The sequence below is a fragment of the Ornithorhynchus anatinus genome, chromosome 4 (genome assembly GCF_004115215.2).
Source record: "Ornithorhynchus anatinus isolate Pmale09 chromosome 4, mOrnAna1.pri.v4, whole genome shotgun sequence".
In the NCBI taxonomy this organism is placed as follows: Eukaryota; Metazoa; Chordata; class Mammalia; order Monotremata; family Ornithorhynchidae; genus Ornithorhynchus; species Ornithorhynchus anatinus.
Window position 1 is genome coordinate 70,383,616 of NC_041731.1, and position 19,417 is coordinate 70,403,032.

The following is a 19,417-nucleotide window of genomic DNA, read 5'->3' on the forward strand; positions in this document are numbered from 1 at the left end:
CTGGGAGATGCAGTCCCCGAGTCGGCGCTCTGGGATCTGCCGCGGGGCTTTCTGGGAGATGGAGTCCCCGAGCCGGCGCTCTGGGGTCTGCCGCGGGGCTTTCTGGGAGATGCAGTCCCCGAGTCGGCGCTCTGGGGTCTGCCGCGGGGCTTTCTGGGAGAATAGTCCCCGAGCCGGCGCCCCGGGGCCCCCTGGGAGATGTAGTTCGCGGACGGGCGTCCGGCGCGCCGGGGCCGGGCTTGGGGACTCGCCTCCCCAGAGGGCTAAGCGGCGGGGCCCCGTGCGCAGGCGCGGAGGGGAGAAGGGCGGGGGGAGGGGCGTCCCTTCCGGCTCCCAGGGAGCGCGCGCTCGGGCGGCAGGTAGGGCGTCTGCGTCGCTCCCCCCCACCCCTTGGCGCGCAACACTGTGCTGAGCGCTCCGGGCCGACAGGACAGTCGTCACACGCAGCATGTTAAGCGCTTACTAAGTGCTGAGCCCTGTTCTAAGCGCTGGGGGAGCTGCAGAGAAATGATAGTCATGATGGCGTTTCTTAATAATAATAATAATAATGTTGGTATTTGTTAAGCGCTTACTACGTGCCGAGCACTGTTCTAAGCGCTGGGGGAGACACAGGGGAACCAGGTTGTCCCACGTGGGGCTCCCAGTCTTCATCCCCATTTTCCAGAGGAGGGACCTGAGGCCCCGAGAAGTGAAGTGACTCGCCCACAGTCACCCAGCTGACAAGGGGCAGAGCCGGGATTTGAACCCATGACCTCTGACTCCAAAGCCCGGGCTCTTTCCACTGAGCCACGCTGCATCTCTAAGTGCTTCTTAAGCGCTTCCTATGTGCAGAGCCCTGTGCTGAGCGCTAAGGGAGATGCGGGGGAATCATAATAATGATAGAATTTGTTAAGCGGTTACTATGTGCTGAGCACTGTGCTAAGCGCTGGGGGAGATGCAGGGGAATGATACTAATGATGGCATTGGTTGTTAAGGGCTTAGTATGTGCTAAGCACTGTGCTAAGCGCTGGGGGAGATGCAGGGGAGTGATACTAATGATGGAATTGGTTGTTAAGGGCTTAGTATGTGCTAAGCACTGTGCTAAGCGCTGGGGGAGATGTAGGGGAGTGATAGTCAAGATGGCATTTCTTAAGCACTTACTATGTGCAGAGCACTGTGCTAAGCGCTAGGGGAGATGCAGGGGAATAATAATAATGATGGCTTGGGTTGTTAAGGGCTTAGTAGGTGCAGAACACTGTTCTAAGCGCTGGGGAAGATGCAGGGGAATGATAATAATAATAATGTTGGTATTTATTAAGCGCTTACTATGTGCCGAGCACTGTTCTAAGCGCTGGGGTAGACACAGGGGAAGCAGGTTGTCCCACGTGGGGCTCACAGTCTTAATCCCCATTTTACAGAGGAGGGAACTGAGGCACCGAGAAGTTAAGTGACTTGCCCACAGTCACACAGCCGACAAGTGGCAGAGCTGGGATTCGAACTCATGAGCCCTGACTCCAAAGCCCGTGCTCTTTCCACTGAGCCACGCTGCCATGATGGCATTGGTTGTTGGGCTTATATTGTGCAGAACACTGTGCTAAGCGCTGAGGGAGATGCAGGGGAATGATACTAACGATGCCATTGGTTGTTAAGGGCTTAGTATGTGCAGAACACTGTTCTAAGCGCTGGGGAAGGCACAGGGGAATGATAGTCATGATGGCATTGGTTAAGGGCTTACTACGTGCTCAGCACTGTTCTAAGCGCTGGGGGTGATGCAGGGAAATGATAGTCATGATGGCATTTCTTAAGCACTTACTATGTGCAGAGCACTGTGCTAAGCGCTAAGGGTGATGCGGGGCAATAATACTAATGATGGCCTTGGTTGTTGGGCTTCTAATGTGCAGAACATTGTTCTAAGCGCTGGGGGAGATGCAGGGGAATGATACTAACGACGATGGCATTGGTTGTTAAGGGCTTAGTATGTGCTGAGCACTGTTTTAAGCGTCAGGGGAGATGCAGGGGACTAATACTAACGATGGCATTTGTTCAGCGCTTATGTGCAGAGCGCTGGAGGAGATGCCGGGGAATAATAATAATACCAGTGATGGCATTTCCTCAGCGCTTACGCGCGACAGTGCTCTGCACATAGTCAGCGCTCAGTAAATACTATTGAATGAATGTGCTGAGCCCTGTTCTGAGCGCTGGGGAAGAGACAGGGTAATAATAGTAGTGGCACTTTGTTCAGCGCTGACTACGTGCTGAGCACTGTTCTAAGCGCTAGGGGAGATGCAGGGGAATAATAATGGCGTTTGTTAAGCGCTGACTACGTGCTGAACACTGTTCTAAGCGCTGGGGGAGATACAGGGTGATAACACTAACGGTGGCATTTGCTAAGCGCTTATTATGTGCAAAGCACCGTTCTAAGTGCCGGGGGAGATACCGGGGAATAATAGTAATGATGGCATTTGTTAAGCGCTTACTATGTGCTGAACACTGTTCTAAGCGCTAAGGGAGATGCAGGGTAATAATGATAGAGTTTGTTAAGCGGTTACAATGTGCTTAGCACTGTCCTAAATGCTAGGAGAGATACAGGGTAGTAATAATGATGGCATTTATTAAGCGCTTGCTATGTGCTGAGCACTGTTCTAAGGGCCGGGGTAGATGCAGGGGAATAATACTAATGATGGTTTTTCTTAAGCGCTTACTACGTGCTGCACACCGTTCAAAGCGCTGGGGTAGATACACGGTAAGAATAGTAACGACGGCATTTGTTAAGCGCTTACTCTGTACTGAGCACTGTTCTAAGCGCCGGGGAAGATACAAGGTATTAATAATAATGATGCCATTTGTTAAGCGCTTTACTCTGTGCAAAGCACAGTTCTAAGCGCTGGGTAATCAGATTGTCCCACGTGGGGCTCACATTTTTCAGTCCCCATTTTTCCAGATGAGGGAACTGGGGCACGGAGAAATGGAGCGACTTGCCCAAGGTCACGCAGCGGACAAGTGGGAGAGCAGGGATTAAATAATGGTGACCGCATTTGTTAAGCGCTTACTATGTGCCGAGCACTGTTCTGAACTCTGCAGCAGATACAAAGTAATGAAGTTGGCCCATGCGGGGCTCACAGTCTTCATCCCCATTTTACAGATGAGGTCACTGAGGGACACAGAAGTGAAGTGACTTGCCCGGAGTCACTCAGCCGATCAGTGGCGGAGCCGGGATTTGAACCCATGACCTCTGGCCACCAAGCCCGTGTTCTTCCCACTACGCCACGCGGCTTCACTGATCGACTCCGCCACTTGTCAGCAGTGTGACCTTGGGCAAGTCATTCCACTTTTTTGGGCCTAGAAACAGTGTGGCTTGGTGGAAAGAGCCCGGGCTTGGGTGTCCAAGGTCGTGGGTTCTAATCCCCGCTCCATGTAACTTGTCTGCTGTGTGACCTTGGGCAAGTCACTTCCCTTCTCTGTGCTTCAGTTACCTCATCTGTGGAAATGGGGATTAAAAAAGGTGAGCCCCATGTGGGACAGTCTGATGACCCTGTATCTACTCCAGCGCTTAGAACAGTGCTCTGCACATAGTAAGCACTTAAATACCATAATTATTATTATTATTCCCTCATCTGTAAAATGGGCATTTTGGCTCTCTGTCTCCCCCAGAGAAGCAGCGTGACTCCGTGGGAAGAGCACGGGCTTAGGAATCAGAGGTCATGGGTTCTAATCCCACTCCGCTACTTATCAGCTGTGTGACTTTGGGCAAGTCACTTCACCTCTCTGTGACCTCCTCTGTAAAGTGGGGATTAAGACTGTGAGCCCCACGTGGGACGGCCTGATCATCTTGTATCCCTCCCAGCGCTTTCTCCTCACTGTCCCCCGTTCTCGCCTGTCGTGCCGTCGACCCCTGGCCCACGTCCTCCCGCTGTCCTGGAACGCCCTCCCTCCTCACCTCCGCCAAACTAACTCTTCCCCTCTTGAGAACCCTACTGAGAGCTCACCTCCTCCAGGAGGCCTTCCCAGGCTGAGCTCTCTCTTTCCCTCTGCTCATCCCCCCCCCCCCACCCAATTGCTCCTATTCCCTCCCCCTGCTCTATTCCCTTCCCTTCCCACATCACTTGTGTATTTTTGAACATATTTATTACTCTATTTTATTAATGATCATTTACCTATGGATCTGTTTATTTTGTTGCTGTTGATGCCTGTCTACTTGTTTTGCTTTGTTGTCTGTCTCCCCCTTCTAGACTGTGAGCCTGTTGTTGGGTAGGGATTGTCTCTATCTGTTGCCCAATTGTACTTTCCAAGCGCTGAGTACAGTACTTTGCACACAGTAAGTGCTCAATAAATACGCTTGAATGGATGAATGAATGCTTGGCACCTAGGTAGCGCTTAAATGCCATCATTATTATTATTAATAATAATAGACACTTAATAAATACGATTGCCCCACTGTGTGCAGAGCGCTGGGAGAGTACAATACAACAGAGTTGGAAGGCGTGATTCCCGACTTCAAGGAACTGACAGTTTGACAAGGGAGACGCATTGAAATCCCCCCGCTAGACTGTGAGCCCGTTACGGGCAGGGATTGTCTCTCTTTATTACTCTGTTGTACTCTCCAAGCGCTTAGTTCAGTGCTCTGTACACAGAAAGTGCTCAGTAAATAGAATTGAATGAATGAACGGAAGAAATCGGTGTCGTGGATAGAGCACCGGCCTGGGAGTCAGAAGGTCGTGGGTTCTAATCCCGGCTCCGCCATCTGTCCGCTCTGTGACCTTGGGCAAGGCACTTCAGTTCCCCGGGCCTCAGTTCCCTCATCTGGAAAAATGGAGATTGAGATCGTGAGCTCCACGTGCCACAGGGATTGGGTCCAACTATCCTTGTATCCCCCAACCACTGGGTCCGACGACTATCCTTTCCGACGACTATCCTTGTATCCCCCTCCCAGCGCTTAGTACAGTGCTGGGCACATAGTAAGTGCTTAACAAATATCATAATATTAGGAGGAAGCAACCGAGTCCAGTGCTGGGCACATAGCACTGAGCAAATATTATTAAGAGGAAGCAACCGAGTTTCAAGATGCTTGCGTAAATGTTGTCGGGGAGAGGTGAGTGCCCAAGGCCTTAGGTGAAGTGTTGAGGTGGCAGGTGGTGGGGCTGTGGTGGGGAGAAGAGATTAATGGGGGAATTTGTCTTGGAAGAGATGTGGTTTTAAAATGAAGTGAATCAATCGGTGGTATTTATTTGTTTACTTTTTATGTGGTATTGGCTAAGCACTTACTGTGCTCTAAGTGTTGATAGATACAAGATAATCAGGTTGGACACAGGCCCTGTCCCGCATGGGGCTCACAGTCTTCATCCCCGTTGTATAGATGAGGTAGCAGAGGCACAGAGAAGTCAAATGACTTGCCCAAGATCACCCAGCTAAAAAGTGGTGGAGCCAGGATTAGAATGCAGGTCCCTCTGACTCCTGGGCCCGTGCTCTATCCACTAGGCTGTGCTGTTTACGCACTGTACTGAGCACTTGGGAGATTACCAGGCAGTTGTTAGACATGATATTTTCCCCACAAAATAATTTACAATTTTAGCAACTACTGGAGGTGAGAGTGAGGTGTGAACAAGAAATCAATCATATTTATTGAACACCTACTGTGTGTAGACCACTGTATTATTCTCCCAATTGGGAGAAGGCAGCATTGTTAAGATCGCCCTGCCCTAACGATATTGTAATTTTGTAGGGGACACATTGCATCTAGACTGTGAGCTCCTTGGGGGCAGGGAATGTCTGTTTAATGTTCTTTTGTCCTCTCCCAAGTGCTTTGCGCACAGTAAGCACTTAATAAATGAATGAATGAATGAAAGTAAATTAGGAGACGCATCAGAGCTTGAGGAAATATGCCTAGTGTCAAGGAGAGAGAGGTGAAAGCCTAAGTGCTTAGGGGATATGAAGCCAAGTGCATAGTGCAGAAGAGAGGAGTGGGAAGATGAGACGGTAATTAGGGAAGGCTTCCTGGAGGAGATGTGATTTTAGAAGGGAGATCGGGAGAGTAGTGGACTGTTAGGAAGCGGGAGGGAGTTCCAGGCAAGCAGGAGAGAGAAGATTGAGGCTCACGAAGTAGATGAGGAGTGAAGTGTGGCGGCTGGGTTGTAGTGGGAGAGGCGGGACAGAGCTGATTGAGAGCCTAAAAGGACCCCACACTTCCCAGCCCTGCCCCATCTCTGAGATTTTTCGTGCTTTGAAAATGCAGGGATTAAAATCTCAAACACGGCACGTTGAACTATCAGGTTATATTTCTTTGTGTGGCAAGTGTTTCCTGAGCGGTATTATTCCTTCGTAGGTGGTGCAGGCATTCCAATGGCAATATAAACAACTGACATCAGTTACGGCTGACCAGCATCACATTGGCAAGCCACCCAAAATCAATAATCCATCATCGGTTTTGATGTAAAGGTGCCACTGGAGAGTCACTGCTCTCAAAAGTAGAAAGTTGGGGCCTGTCTTCTTCCGGTGTCTTTTCCCTCTTCTACTTTCCCACAGCAAAGGCAGTTTAAACGTGACCTGCCCAAGGTCACACGACAGACAAGTGGCAGAGCAGGGACTAGACCCGGGCCTGACTCCCAAGCCCATGGTCTTTGCACTCTGCCATCCTGCTTCTCAATTTTATAACGCATTAACAGATAGAAAGCACGGCAACTAGTCCATTAGAACCTATCCGTTTGGATAAAATAATAGGGTTAATTATCTTCTTCCATCAGGAGCCTCACTTTTAGAAATGAAAATCAACAGTGTTACTAGGGGATGGTAAAATTAGCGTTTTCAATAACTGTCTAGATACTTTGTCATGAATCTGTGTAAAATCACAAAAGCTAATTAACATGTGGCCCAATAAAAACTAGAGTTCTGTCGGATGCAGCACTGTGGCTTTCAGGATGCAAACCTATAGCAAATGTTTATTGCCTTAGGGTTTGGTTCTGGATAGGAATCACATTTAATAGTTTTTCTGACACTTAAGTACCCCACTTCAGGACACAAATGATATTATCAAATATAACCTATTAAGTAAATTAAAACTATTAGGAAGTGCCCACTGTTAAGTATTATTCTCTCCCAAGAACATAGGACAGTGTTACTTACTTGTTTGCTGTCTAACCTTGGGCAAATCACTACAGTTCTCTGTGCCCCAGTTACCTCATCTGTAAAATGGGCATTAAGACTGAGAACCCCATGTGCAGCGTGGAGTCTAACCAGCATGAAGTGCTGAACAGGTAACATTAGAAAAAGAAAGCACCTGCCCAGTAAATACTGTTGACTGATTTTAAAACAAGAGACGGGAAGGTTGGTCGTGCCATCCACGGTGATAGAGAAGTCTGGGAGAGGACCGGGTTTGGGAGGGAAGATGAGGAGCTCAGTCTTGCTCATGTTGAGTTTTAGGTGGCGGGCCGACATCCAGGTGGAGATGTCCTGGAGGCAGGAGGAGATGCGAGCCTGAAGGGAGGGGGAGAGGACAGGGGCACACAGTAAGCGCTCAATAAATATGATTGAATAAATGATTGATGATTGGCACTGTCAGGGAATTATGGCTAGAGTTGTAGATACAGTGGATACAATGTTGCTCACAGCTCAAGGGAAAGGAGTATTAATCTTTTTTTTTTAAAAAATTTCTACTACCCACCCTCCCCCCTGCATAAAAATGTCATGTGTTTTTGCTTGTCCCCGCAGGTGAGACTGCTTGAAAGCACAGTAAAATATCAAATTCTCACCCCCTGGATATTTCCACACCTTCTCTCTCCCAAAGCCCCAGTTGATTTTGTGAGATAAGGGATGAAGAGTATGATTAAACAATCCACTTTAAAAACACTATTATTCAGTATTATATTCAGGAAAGAGAAAGATCCCCATCTATCTCCGTGCTCTGCCCGTATAAAAATGTCTTCTGAAAATGGCATTCACAAGGATTGAGAAGTTGCTGCATATATAAACCTGCTATTTATTATAATTGGGACTTTTACATTGCTCTATGGTCAGAAGTAGTCTTAATATTCTGCTTTAACCACTTAAACCTCCCTTCTGAAGGATGACATGAAATGATTTCTGGCTAGTGAGGCCTTCAAAAATAATTGTAACATTTCAGAAGGATCCTTGATTAGCCCTCTTTATTATTATTAATAATAATTAGTGGTATTTGTTAAGCAGTAACTATTGTGCCACTCACTCTACTAAGCGCTGGGGTGGATACAAGCAAATCGGGTTGGGCACAGACCATGTCTCACGTGGGCTCACAGTCTTAATCCCATTTGCCAGAGGAGGCAACTGAGACCCAGAGAAGTTAAGTGACTTGCCCAAGGACATACAGCAGACAAGTGGCAGAGCCAGGATTAGAGCCCACGTCTTTCTGACTCCGAGGCCTGTGCTCTATCCATTAGACCATACTGCTTCTCTAGAGGTCATGGGTTCGAATCCCGGCTCTTCCACTTGTCAGCTGTGTGACTGTGGGCAAGTCACTTAACTTCTCTGTGCCTCAGTTACCTCATCTGTAAAATGGGGATTAAGACTGTGAGCCCCACATGGGACAACCTGATTCCCCTGTGTCTACCCCAGTGCTTAGAACAGTGCTCTGCACATAGTAAGCGCTTAACAAATACCAACATTATTATTATTCTCTTAATTATAATGAAATCTAGTTTAGCAAAGCAAAGACTTCCGGTTTCTTTCAGATGTGGTACCCAGTTGCTACTAGTCATGATGAAGTAATTAGTGTGTGTAATCTGAGGGGCTATTTTGAATATTTATTTCTGAGCTAGACAAAGATTGTTTCATAAGCTTTGAACTCAGTGCAAAGTCTTCTCGTGTAATAATATTAGTGGTGGTATTTGTTAAGTGCTTACTCTGTGTCAAGCATCAAACTAAGTACTGGGGTAGATACAAAATAATCTGGTCAGATGACATCCCTGTCCTTCATCAGATTCATCGTCTAAGTAGGAGGAGGAACAGGTATTAAATCTCTGTTTTACAGATGAGGAAACTGAGGCACAGAGAAGTTACACAAAGCAGGCAAGTGGCAGTCAGGATTTGAATCCAAGTCTTTTGACTCCCACGCCCATGCTTTTTCCGCTGGATTATGTAGGCCTTCCCCAGTTAATCTCCAATATCCCCAGGTAATATCTGCCAACTGCCTCTCCAGCACTTTTCGTGCAACACTTGTTTGCCTATTTGTAAATTATTTTAGAATCCATGAACCCTGCTAGATCATCTGCTCCTTGAGGATAGGGATCATGTCCATTTACTCCATTTCTCCCAAATGTTTAGTACAGTGTTCTACACTCACAAGCTATTGATTGATCATCTGCGTGTATTTAACAAAGTCGCTGTCCGTAGACCAGTATGTTATGCTACGCTACCTTTACTGATATGTTAGCATAACTTTGGAACCTTTTCACCTTGTTTGACATTTGAATACATTTGAGTCTTCTCTCTGCTTCCACCCACATATTCAATTTGCCACCAAATCCTGTCGTTTCTGCCTTCACAACATTGCTAAAATCCACCTTTTCCTCTCCAACCAAACCGCTACTATGCTGATCCAAGCATTTATCGTATCCCACCTTGACTCCCGTATCTCCTTCCTAACTGACCTCCCGGCCTCCTTTCTCTCCCCACTCCAATCTATACTTCACTCTGCTGCACGGATCATTTGTCAACAAAAACATTCAGTCCTTATCTCCCTGCTCCTCAGAAACCTCAAATGGCTGCCCATCCAGCTCTACATCAAACAGAAACTCCTCACTGTTGGCTTTAAAGCAGTCAGTCATCTTGCCCCATCCTACCTCACCTCACTAATCTACTAGATTCCAGCCCGCACACTTCGCTCCTCTGACGCCAGCTAACTCACTGTGCCCCCATCTTGGCTCTCTCACTGCCAGCCCCTTTCCCAGGTCCTCCCCGCCTCACATACAGCAGACCGCCTCTCTCTTTCTAGCTTCAAAGCATTATTAAGGTCACACCTTCTCCAAGAGGCCTTCCCCAGTGAAGCTCTCTTTTTCCCAATTTGCTCTCCCTTATGCATTTTGATCCATGACCTCTGGACATTTGCTATTGCTTCCCCCCGCCTCAACTACACAGCACTTAGGTACATATCTTCAAGTTATGTATTATAAACTACTTATTCACGTTAAGTCTGTGTCCACGTCTAGACTGTGAGTTCGACGTGGGCAGGGAACGTGTCCATTCTGTCGTATTTTACTCTCCCAACAGCTTAGTACAGTGCTTTGCACATTGTAAGCTCTCGATAAATACCATCGGTTAATCAGCATAACTTTGGAACCTTCTCACCTTGTTTGGCATTTGAATACCAGCCATGAAAACTACATATGGGTCCTTACCTTAGAAGATAAGCGTAATAACATGTCTGTATCTTTTCAGCAGATTTGCTGTTGAAATTTACATTAGCAAAATGAACAAAGATGCACAGATGAGAGCTACAATCAACCAGAAACTGATAGAAACTGGAGAACGGGAACGGTAAGTTCTTTACCAGGTAACTTCCTTAGCCTATAAGCATACTTAAACTGTGGTAATATCTTAAGTTCTTAAATGCTGAGGGGAAAAACAGATTTTGCTTGTAGTATCGGTAGAAAAGGGGATTGAAAGAATCCTTTATTATCCATATCTCAAGGGAGCTAAATTCAGTTAAAAAAAAATTGACTCTTTTCATATGAGGATCATTGTGGACTGGAAAGTTGGATACCCTGTGCACCTTGTTACAGGGGCCTGGAGAATTAAAAGCATTTCGGGAAGCAACGTGAAAAGTTGAGGACCAAGAGCAATCCACAGGGCTGGATGGAGTGGAGGACAGGGGGAGGATAACTGAATGTTGACAGTCTTCCCTTCCCAATAGCATTACTCATCAACTCAATATCAGTTTAATTTTAATAATCCATTTTTTTTACAGCCTTAAGGAGCTGCTGAGAGCAAAATTAATTGAATGTGGCTGGAAGGATCAGTTGAAGGCCCACTGTAAAGGTAATGGGCGTTCGGTCCGAGCGGACCTGCTAAACTCGTGTCGGAAGATGATGCCGACAGTAGGATCACATACGTGGGTTTAAGTGTCCCCGGACGGATGGTCTGGAGACTGTTTTTTCCAGCCAGCGCCTTACTTAGCTAGGTGAACGTTGCATCCCTGTTCAGACACGGTGGAGATTGCTAAGTGTCTTTGGTATCTCTGGGAGTCAGAAAGGGATGGGAGAGGGAGAAAGAAGCAAAGTGATCTTTCTGCCGACAGTACATGCCTTTGAAACTTTTCTGCAGTAGTGGTGGTGGGCCTCACTCTCTCAGCTGACCTCCATGAAGTTAACAGTGTGCTTCTCCAGGTGGCCTGTGAGAGTAGCAGGTGCATTCCATAGTTCTTAGCCTTCTTTCAGTAGGCGATACTGCGGAGTCTCACCTGTCTCTCCTATGCCATTTCGGAATGTGACACTGGTTATTGGCCGCCTTTAGGGTTAGGGGTCTTTTTCACGGATAGATAGCTATGTCAATGGATGTTTGCAATTAGAAAAATACCCCAGCAAGGGTGAAATAGGAGAAAATTTGGTCCTGTGTGTTCAAGTATGTGCTCAGAATTGTTTGTAAAACTAAAAGTAACTTTTGTGGGGTTCTTGCCCAGAGATTTCTCCTATTTCCCCAGATAACTCTACCTCCCTCAGCCATCTTCCTCTACCCCCTGCCCCTACAGAAAAAGCATTCAGCCTTTCATGGCTGCACACCACGCCATCTGAGCGGGGATTGGTCACTCAGACATTCTGAAAGGGAGCTGCAGAACTTGCCAATATCTTGGTTTCCTAGCCAATTTTTAAGTAAAGAACAAAAGGGCTTTGGCACATTGGAAAACGTACTCTCTCCTCCATATTTATTTTCTCTTCCCCCATTTCCCACCCACCTCCCTTTTACAGCATTCTTCCTCTGTTCCAAGAGAATCTCTGGAAACGGAAGGGAGGAGTGTGACTTTCCTTTCTTTCCCTGACCTCTTGGTCATAGCAACAGTGACCCCATCCTGGAGTAACAACAGCAGAGGTTGGCGAGAAGCAGTGTTCTGGGGACGGGAGGGGAAAGCCAGGACTGCTACCGAGGAGGCTTTAAGTCTTTCAGCCATGAAGCTCGGTCATGTTTGGAGATCAAAAAGCATAACTGCATGCCTCAACATGCAAACTCTTTAATGGGAGTGAAGGGGTGGAGTTTGAAGCAAGAGTAAGATGATGATACTATAAACTGGGCACATGCTTGGGGGATTTTAGTTTCACTTATAGTCATAGGTTGGAACATTACAAAGTTTTGATTGTATTTGTACTGAATAGACCATATTACCAGTAACTATTAAATATAGATTTTAGTCAGAGGGAGAGAGGACCGTTAAATGTTTTAACTGCATCTGCAACTTGAGTTAGAATCCTTACTGATGTAGAACACTTTCTCCTTTCCACTCTACACAGAGAAACAAAATAACCTAAACATAAGCCATAGAAATCTAGTCCTGTACCTACTGTTAGGAAAAACGTTTTCTGGCTTGTTTTAACACTCTCTCTTGTATTCCTTTACCCAAAGATGTGATCAAAGAAAAAGGACTGGAGCATGTTACTGTCGATGACTTGGTGACAGAAATCACACCAAAAGGCAGAGGTAAGACAGAGTTGTTTAAATAAAATGTTTGTAATAGTTGTGAGACCTTAAGAAGAAACCCACAGGAAATTTGATAATTAGATCCAGTAGGATTACCGTATAACTGTAGACAAGGGGATCAGCGACTAATGTCAGGTGACCTGAATCCAGACAACTTGACTGTTTAAATAGTCTACAATTCATGTACAGCTAAAACTACAAGATGCATCTGACTTCATCTCTGTACATGTAATTCAACCAAAGGGAGAATAAGAAGCCCAGTGGATATAGCATGGCCTGGGAGCCAGAGAACCTGCGTTCTAATCCTGCCTCCATCACTCCCCTGCTGGGTGACCTTGGTCAAATCACTTAACTTCTCTGTGCCTCAGTTTCCTCAACTGCAGAATGGGGATTCAATACTCGTTCTCCCTCCTACTTAGACTCTGAGCCCCATATGGGACAGGGATTGTGTCCAACCTGGTTAACTGGTATATACCCCAGCGCTTTGGACATATAGTAAGTGCTTAATATATACCATCAAAAAAAAAATTAAACTCTTTCTCTCTGGGTTTTGGATAGCCACACCTTTTTGTTGCTAGCTGGACTAAGAGAGCAACTAACTGCTCTCCCAGGCATCTTAGCTGGTCACTCTCCCTACCTTCAAAGCCCTACTAAAATCATATCTTCTCCAAAAGGCTAGGTAAGCCTTCATTTCCCCCTATTTGCCCACCCTGTGCCGCACCTATGCCCTTGGGCCTCTACCACTTAAGCACTTTGGCTTTCACTCTACCTCCATAGCACTTACATACATACAAGTACATGTCCCATCTGTAATTTATTTTACTGTCTGTCTCCCTTTCTAATCTGCAAACTCTTAATGAGAAAGGATCATGTCTACCTCTTTGATTGTATTTCACTTTCCCAACTGCTGAGTACAGAGCTCTATACACAGGACACACTCAATAAATGCCAATGATTGGCTGACCTCAGTCACTCTGGAGAGGACGTGAACTACTTCCCCAAAATACAAGAGAGTAGTTTCAACCCTGGTTCATAATCCATAGCCAGCTTTGAACTCAAGTCGGGAGCCGCTGGGCAAGAGGGAATGCCCTGGTCTTTGGGAGAAGAGGAACCAGTCTGGATATGGGTGTGAGCGTGTGCTTGTTTGGTGTGAGAAAGGGGAAGAAGTTCCGAAACAAAATTTAGGAACTTAGGGGCCGGGGGGAAAAGGGGAATATTAGCTATCTTATCTGGTTGGGAAGCAGGTGAGCAGGGAATGTGTCTGTTACTGTTATATCGTACTGTCCCAAGCACTTAGTAGAGTGCTCTGCACACAGTAAGTGCTCAGTAAATACAATTGATTGGCTGGCTGACTGACTGACATTAGTTCTAGACAGTCTCGGTGTCACCCTAGTGTAGTGGCATGATTTTAGGTATTGAAAATAAGCCTGACCAGAGCCCTTAGCCTCATTCCCATCAAGTCTCATTGGAAAAAACTCCCACCTGTGTTGGTTATTTAATTGTCTGAAATAATTAGGATTGCCTTAAAAACAGATTTCCAAATGAAATCGGCACAAAGATTAGAAAAGTTTAACTATTATTTTAAAACACGTTTCCTCGACTTCAGAATGACAGGGTTCTCAACCTTTTAGGGGATAGATGTGCTGAGGCATATTTAAAAAGTATGTCCATCTCTACTGAGCATAAAGCACAATTGTGACTGGGCTTAGAGAGCACTGCTGGGTAAACAATTGGGAACTGCCCTTGCTCCCCCAGATTTTTCATTCCTTCTTTCAATTGTATTTATTGAGCGCTTACTGTGTGCAGAACACTGAACTAAGCGCTTGGGAGAATACAGTACTACAATAAGCAGACACACTCCATGCCCACGATGAGCTTACAGTCTAGAAGGGAGTATTTATTGAACATTAAGTACTCGGGAGACTATGATAGACTTAGTAAACACCATTCCTACTCTCAAGGAGCTTCGAATCCAGCGATCAAGGCAGACATTGAAATCATTTGCAGATAATAGTAAGAAGGAGAAGTGAATGTACGAATTGGTGCTTAGCAACATTTTCAAGAATGTGTAGAGAAGCACTACAGGTGCTTATTGAGTTTACAAATACTTTGAAGCGGTAGTTCAGGTATATAAAACTTGGTGGGAAGAGAAATTAATTGAAAAAGCCTTCTGGGGGCAATATTTTCAGAAGGATTTTGATGACAAGAGTTGTGTACTGGCAGATTTGAATGGCTAGGGAGTTCCAGAATGGGGAAGGACATGAACAAAAGGTTGGAGAACAAGACACTTTGAGTAGGTTAACTTGAGAGGTCTTTAATTTTTAAGTTTTCCTGTGAAGCAGTGTGGCCTAGTGAAAAGAGCACAGGAATGGGAGTCAGAAGGACCTACCTGGTTTGTAATCATTCATTCATTGAATAGTATTTATTGAGCACTTACTATGTGCAGAGCACTGTACTAAGCGCTTGGAATGTACAAATCATTAACAGATACAGTCCCTGCCCTTTGACGGGCTTACAGTCTAATTGGGGGAGATGGACAGACAAAAACAATAGCAATATAATCCTTATATAATTACATATAAGGATTATATATTTTATATATATATGTATAATATATATATAATCCTTATATAATTATATAATAATATAATCCTGTCTCCACCACTTGTCTGCTTTGTAACCTTGGTCTTAACTTCTCTGTCCCTCAGTTTCCTCAAATGAAAAATGGGAATGAAACAAATACCTATTCTCCCTCCTACTTAGACTGTGAGACTCTGATTAACCTGGGTCTGCCTCATCGCTTATAATAGTGCTTGGCACATAGTAAATGCTGAACAAATATTTTTTAAAAATCAAGTATTTTTTCTGGAAGTGCAGTCCAGAAAAGACCCTATACGAAGGGTGGGTGGGGCAGGATGTCTCAATAAGCACTATAAATTGGAAAGGCAAGAATGGACACTGAATATTTGTTGTTCTCCAAAGGAGCTGGGGTAGCCATGGAAATTGTTTAGTATCATGGAAAAGGTTCAAAGAAAATTTCCAAGCGCCAGATTGGGACAGAGAATGAACTGTAGCTGTCAACATGATTTTATTGAGCTCTGCACATAGTAAGTGCTCAATAAACCACTGATTGATTGGGACACCAAAATGAAAAATTAGGGAAGGAGGAACAATGGAATTATGTGGAAATTCTTGTCATCCTCTTTTATGCAAACCCTCTCCTGAAGAGAAGTTCTAGAAAAGTTTCGTACTGAAATCTGTTTATTTAGAATCGCTGTAGAATCCCATATATTTTTATATATTTTAGAATCCCATATATTTTTTCATATCCAGCTTCAAGCACAAATTAGTGCTCAATAGATGCTAAGCATGAACTTTATTTTTAATAATTTCAAAATAAGCTACCATTAATTTTGCCTGAAAAATTTGTTGAAATGTATTTAAGGTATTTAAGGAATTGTTTTTTGAGGGAGATCTTGAAATAAAGTTGACTGAAATGACAGGTCTGTAGTTCTTAATCCAGATTCACGAATGTAACCTTTTTGTGTTACTCCTTATTCTTATGTTTATATTTCAGCCCTGGTACCAGACAGTGTGAAGAAGGAGCTGTTACAGAGAATAAGAACCTTCCTGGCACAGCATGCCAGCCTCTAAGGTTGAATTGAATCTTGTATATATGTGTCTGTACGTTAGAATTATTGAGACATGCCACTAAATAGGAATTCCAGAATATAAATTCATTTTTGGTATGTGAACTTTCTTAAACTTATGTTAAGAAAAAACTTTTTGTGAATGAGTCTGTTAAAAACTTTTATTCTTTTTTCTTTTTCCATTTTCTTCCAAAACAGGAATAGTGAGTGAAACATGATTCAACTCCTCCTCATTTTCCAGTTTTAACATATTGATCAAAAGTGTGTCGGTGAAAATTACCTCAGGTTTTTTTTGCTCTAAATATGATCCCACTGCAAATTGTACTCTGAAGGATTTAGTATGTAATCTGCTATTTTAAGGTAACTGTAAGGTAACTCTACTTTCCACTAAATAAAGAGGGAAAATGACCAAAGTTATGGATAGTGCATTATTATCTAAAGTCATCCTTTTAAGGAAAGGTGTGGAAGCATAAATTAAAAATAAACTTTTGTTCTCTTGACACAGTCTTTATTCTTGATTTCTAAAACTTGATTTTTTTTCAGGAACGGTAAATTTCCTCTAAAATGAAATGATTGATGTTTTAAAGGTTGCTTTTCTGTTGTGCTTTCTTGTAGAAAAATATTTAAGAAAGTGAAAGTAAAACTAGTTCATCAAATTTAGAGGTCACTGAACACATTTCAAGTGATTTAGTTGGCATTTTATTCATTCAGCTCTCTAGTCCATCTCATTGTTAGGACATTCATATTACTGCTGTACAAAGGTAATATGTTGATGGCCCTGCCCATTAATAGATCTGCACTAAAAAAAAAAAACGAATGAGGGCAAGAATGATCAGGAATGGGATGGGCTTTTCTCTTCCTGTTTTGATCTAAGGTTAGTTTATAATAGCAATCAGAAAACAGAAGAGCCTTTTCAATAGTTAGAAGCCGAGCTAGCTAATGAGGCAAAGGATGGAATTGCTTTCAAATATCAATTTTTTTTAAAAGGTATTTAAATGCTTACTATGTGGCAAGCACTTTACTAAGGACTGGGGTGATACAAGCAAGTTGGGTTGGACACAGTCCATGTACCACATGGGGCTCAAAGTCTTAATCTCCATTTTACAGATGAGCTAACTGAAGCACAGAGAAGTTAAGTAACTTGTCCGGGTGACACAGCAGGCTTGTCGCAGAGCCAGGATAAGAACTCAGGTCTCTGACTCCCAGGCCCATGGATGTCTTCTAATAATGCCCAGGTTTATGGATTAATGTTATCCCACAGTTTTGAATTCTAATGGGGCATGTCCACGTATTTTTCCTTAAATCTTCCGTATTGGTGTCATAGTAGAGATTTGAAGTAATGTGATTTCTGTGACCTCTCTTATAAATGTAAATTGAAATCAGAAATACTATATGTTAGAGAGAAAATCAACCCAAATTACTTTTATAAAGGGTACCATTTTGATGAGCAGGGCCAAACTGGGAACTAGTTGGCTCTATGATTGGCAATTCCATGTAGTAATACTTTCCATATTTTCACCAATGGCTTTAGTTTTTACTTAACCCAGGAAAGTTGCGGTATCCATTCAGAAGCCTATCTGAGAAGTACTCCCTGGCCCTAGGTTCTTTTCTGGAATAGCTTATGGTTAGTCATTCGTTAGGTTCATTTAAAATCAGTCCCCACCCACAGTTCCCGAGCTGACACACCAAGAAAAGCAACAGATTTTCCCAGAATATTCCAACATTATACCTAAAAACAATTTGCCAGGAAACACATTTGACCCCTTCTATACTTCCAACTTCTTCATCTACAAAACAGATCAGTCTAATAATAACCACCTCCAGACACTGAGGAAGACCAGGTTCTAAACTATTATGTGCAGTAAAGAGGGTTGCCATCTGGTGAGATAGTGAGATTTGCTTGGCTCCTTCCCAGTGGTCTATTGACTGAGGGCTGGGCCATGGAAAGGCATGCAGAAGGGGACACTAAGAGCCAATGCCAGCAGGAATCAACCTTGTTAGCTCTCTGGGTTTCTGTGACTTCTCTTCCCTTCAATCCCTGCCCCATTATCCCTTGGATTTCTGTCCTCCTTCTTCTTTCTCCATGTTCCCGCAGCCTTCTCCTTCAAGCTAGAAACCCCCATTTATTCAGTGGTATTTATTGAGTGTGTACTATACGCAGAGTACTGTACTAAGCTCTTGGGAAAGTACAATACAATCAAATCAGCAGCGGACACTTTCTCTCCCCACAACAAGCTAACAATCTCTGCTTCCTATCCTTTCGTCACTTCCCCCACTCCCATCCACCCCTCTCTTCCTTCTCTCCTTCATTTCACAAATCTTGTCTCTCCCATCCCTCATCTTTTCTTTCTCAACAAATCCTGTCAGGCTTTTGCCCTCGACGTCTCGGTGAACCGCCCCTTCCTCTCTGTCTGAGCAACTGCCACACTGGCCCAGGCCTTTGTCATATTCCAGTCTGACTAAAGCAACAGTTTCTTTTGATGGTCTCACTGCCTCAAATCTCACCCCTCATCGGGCTGTACTTCACTGTTTCCTGTATCGTTTTTCTAAAATATTACCACATCTCTCCATCAAGCAGAAACTTGTAACTCTTGGCTTTAATTCTGTTGTACTCTCCTAAGTGCTTAATACAATGCTGAGGACACAGAGCACTCACTTTTGGTTAATAAAGTGATTTAATTAATCAGTGTTATTTATTGAGCACTTACTGGGTGCAGAATGCTGTATTAAGTGCTTGAGGGAGTACAACATCATAGAGTTGGTACTTGATCCCTGCCCACAAGGCAGTTAATCAACACCTCCCTACTTACTCTTCTTCATTGTTCAATCAGTGATATTTATTGAGCACTTACTGGGTGTGGAGCACTGTAAAGAGCTTGGAAGAGTAGACTACAACAGAGTTGGTAGACATGTTTCCTCCCTCCACCACTCTCTTGCTCACACCCTTCCTATGCCTGGAGCTCCTTCCCTTTCAAATCTAACAGAACACAGCTCTCTTCGTCTTTAAATCCTTTCTAAAATCCATCTCCTCCAAGAGGTCCCGAAGTTACATCCCCCAACTGCCACCTGAGTACTCGGAATCTGATCACATGCCTCTGGTCTGTAAATTCCTTATGAGAAGGGAATGTGTCTGCCAA

The 19,417-nt window shown here is 44.3% G+C and overlaps 1 protein-coding gene across 5 annotated transcripts; it reads left to right on the forward strand.

The window, feature by feature from the left end:
* Positions 1-291: 291 nt before the first annotated feature.
* Positions 292-16,780, forward strand: ENY2 (ENY2 transcription and export complex 2 subunit). Of its 5 annotated transcripts, none has more exons than XM_029062394.2 (6): positions 292-359; positions 10,381-10,479; positions 10,910-10,980; positions 12,556-12,630; positions 16,208-16,285; positions 16,479-16,780. In XM_029062394.2, the coding sequence occupies exons 2-5, from the start codon at positions 10,412-10,414 to the stop codon at positions 16,282-16,284; spliced, it is 291 nt and encodes a 96-aa protein (XP_028918227.1). In that variant the 5' UTR covers positions 292-359; positions 10,381-10,411; the 3' UTR covers position 16,285; positions 16,479-16,780. The 5 variants fall into 5 exon arrangements, with proteins under 5 accessions (XP_028918227.1, XP_028918224.1, XP_039767774.1 ...); XM_029062391.1 differs by having other exon boundaries at positions 302-359; positions 10,384-10,479; XM_029062393.2 differs by lacking the exon at positions 292-359 and adding an exon at positions 4,965-5,068 and having other exon boundaries at positions 10,384-10,479.
* Positions 16,781-19,417: the final 2,637 nt, after the last annotated feature.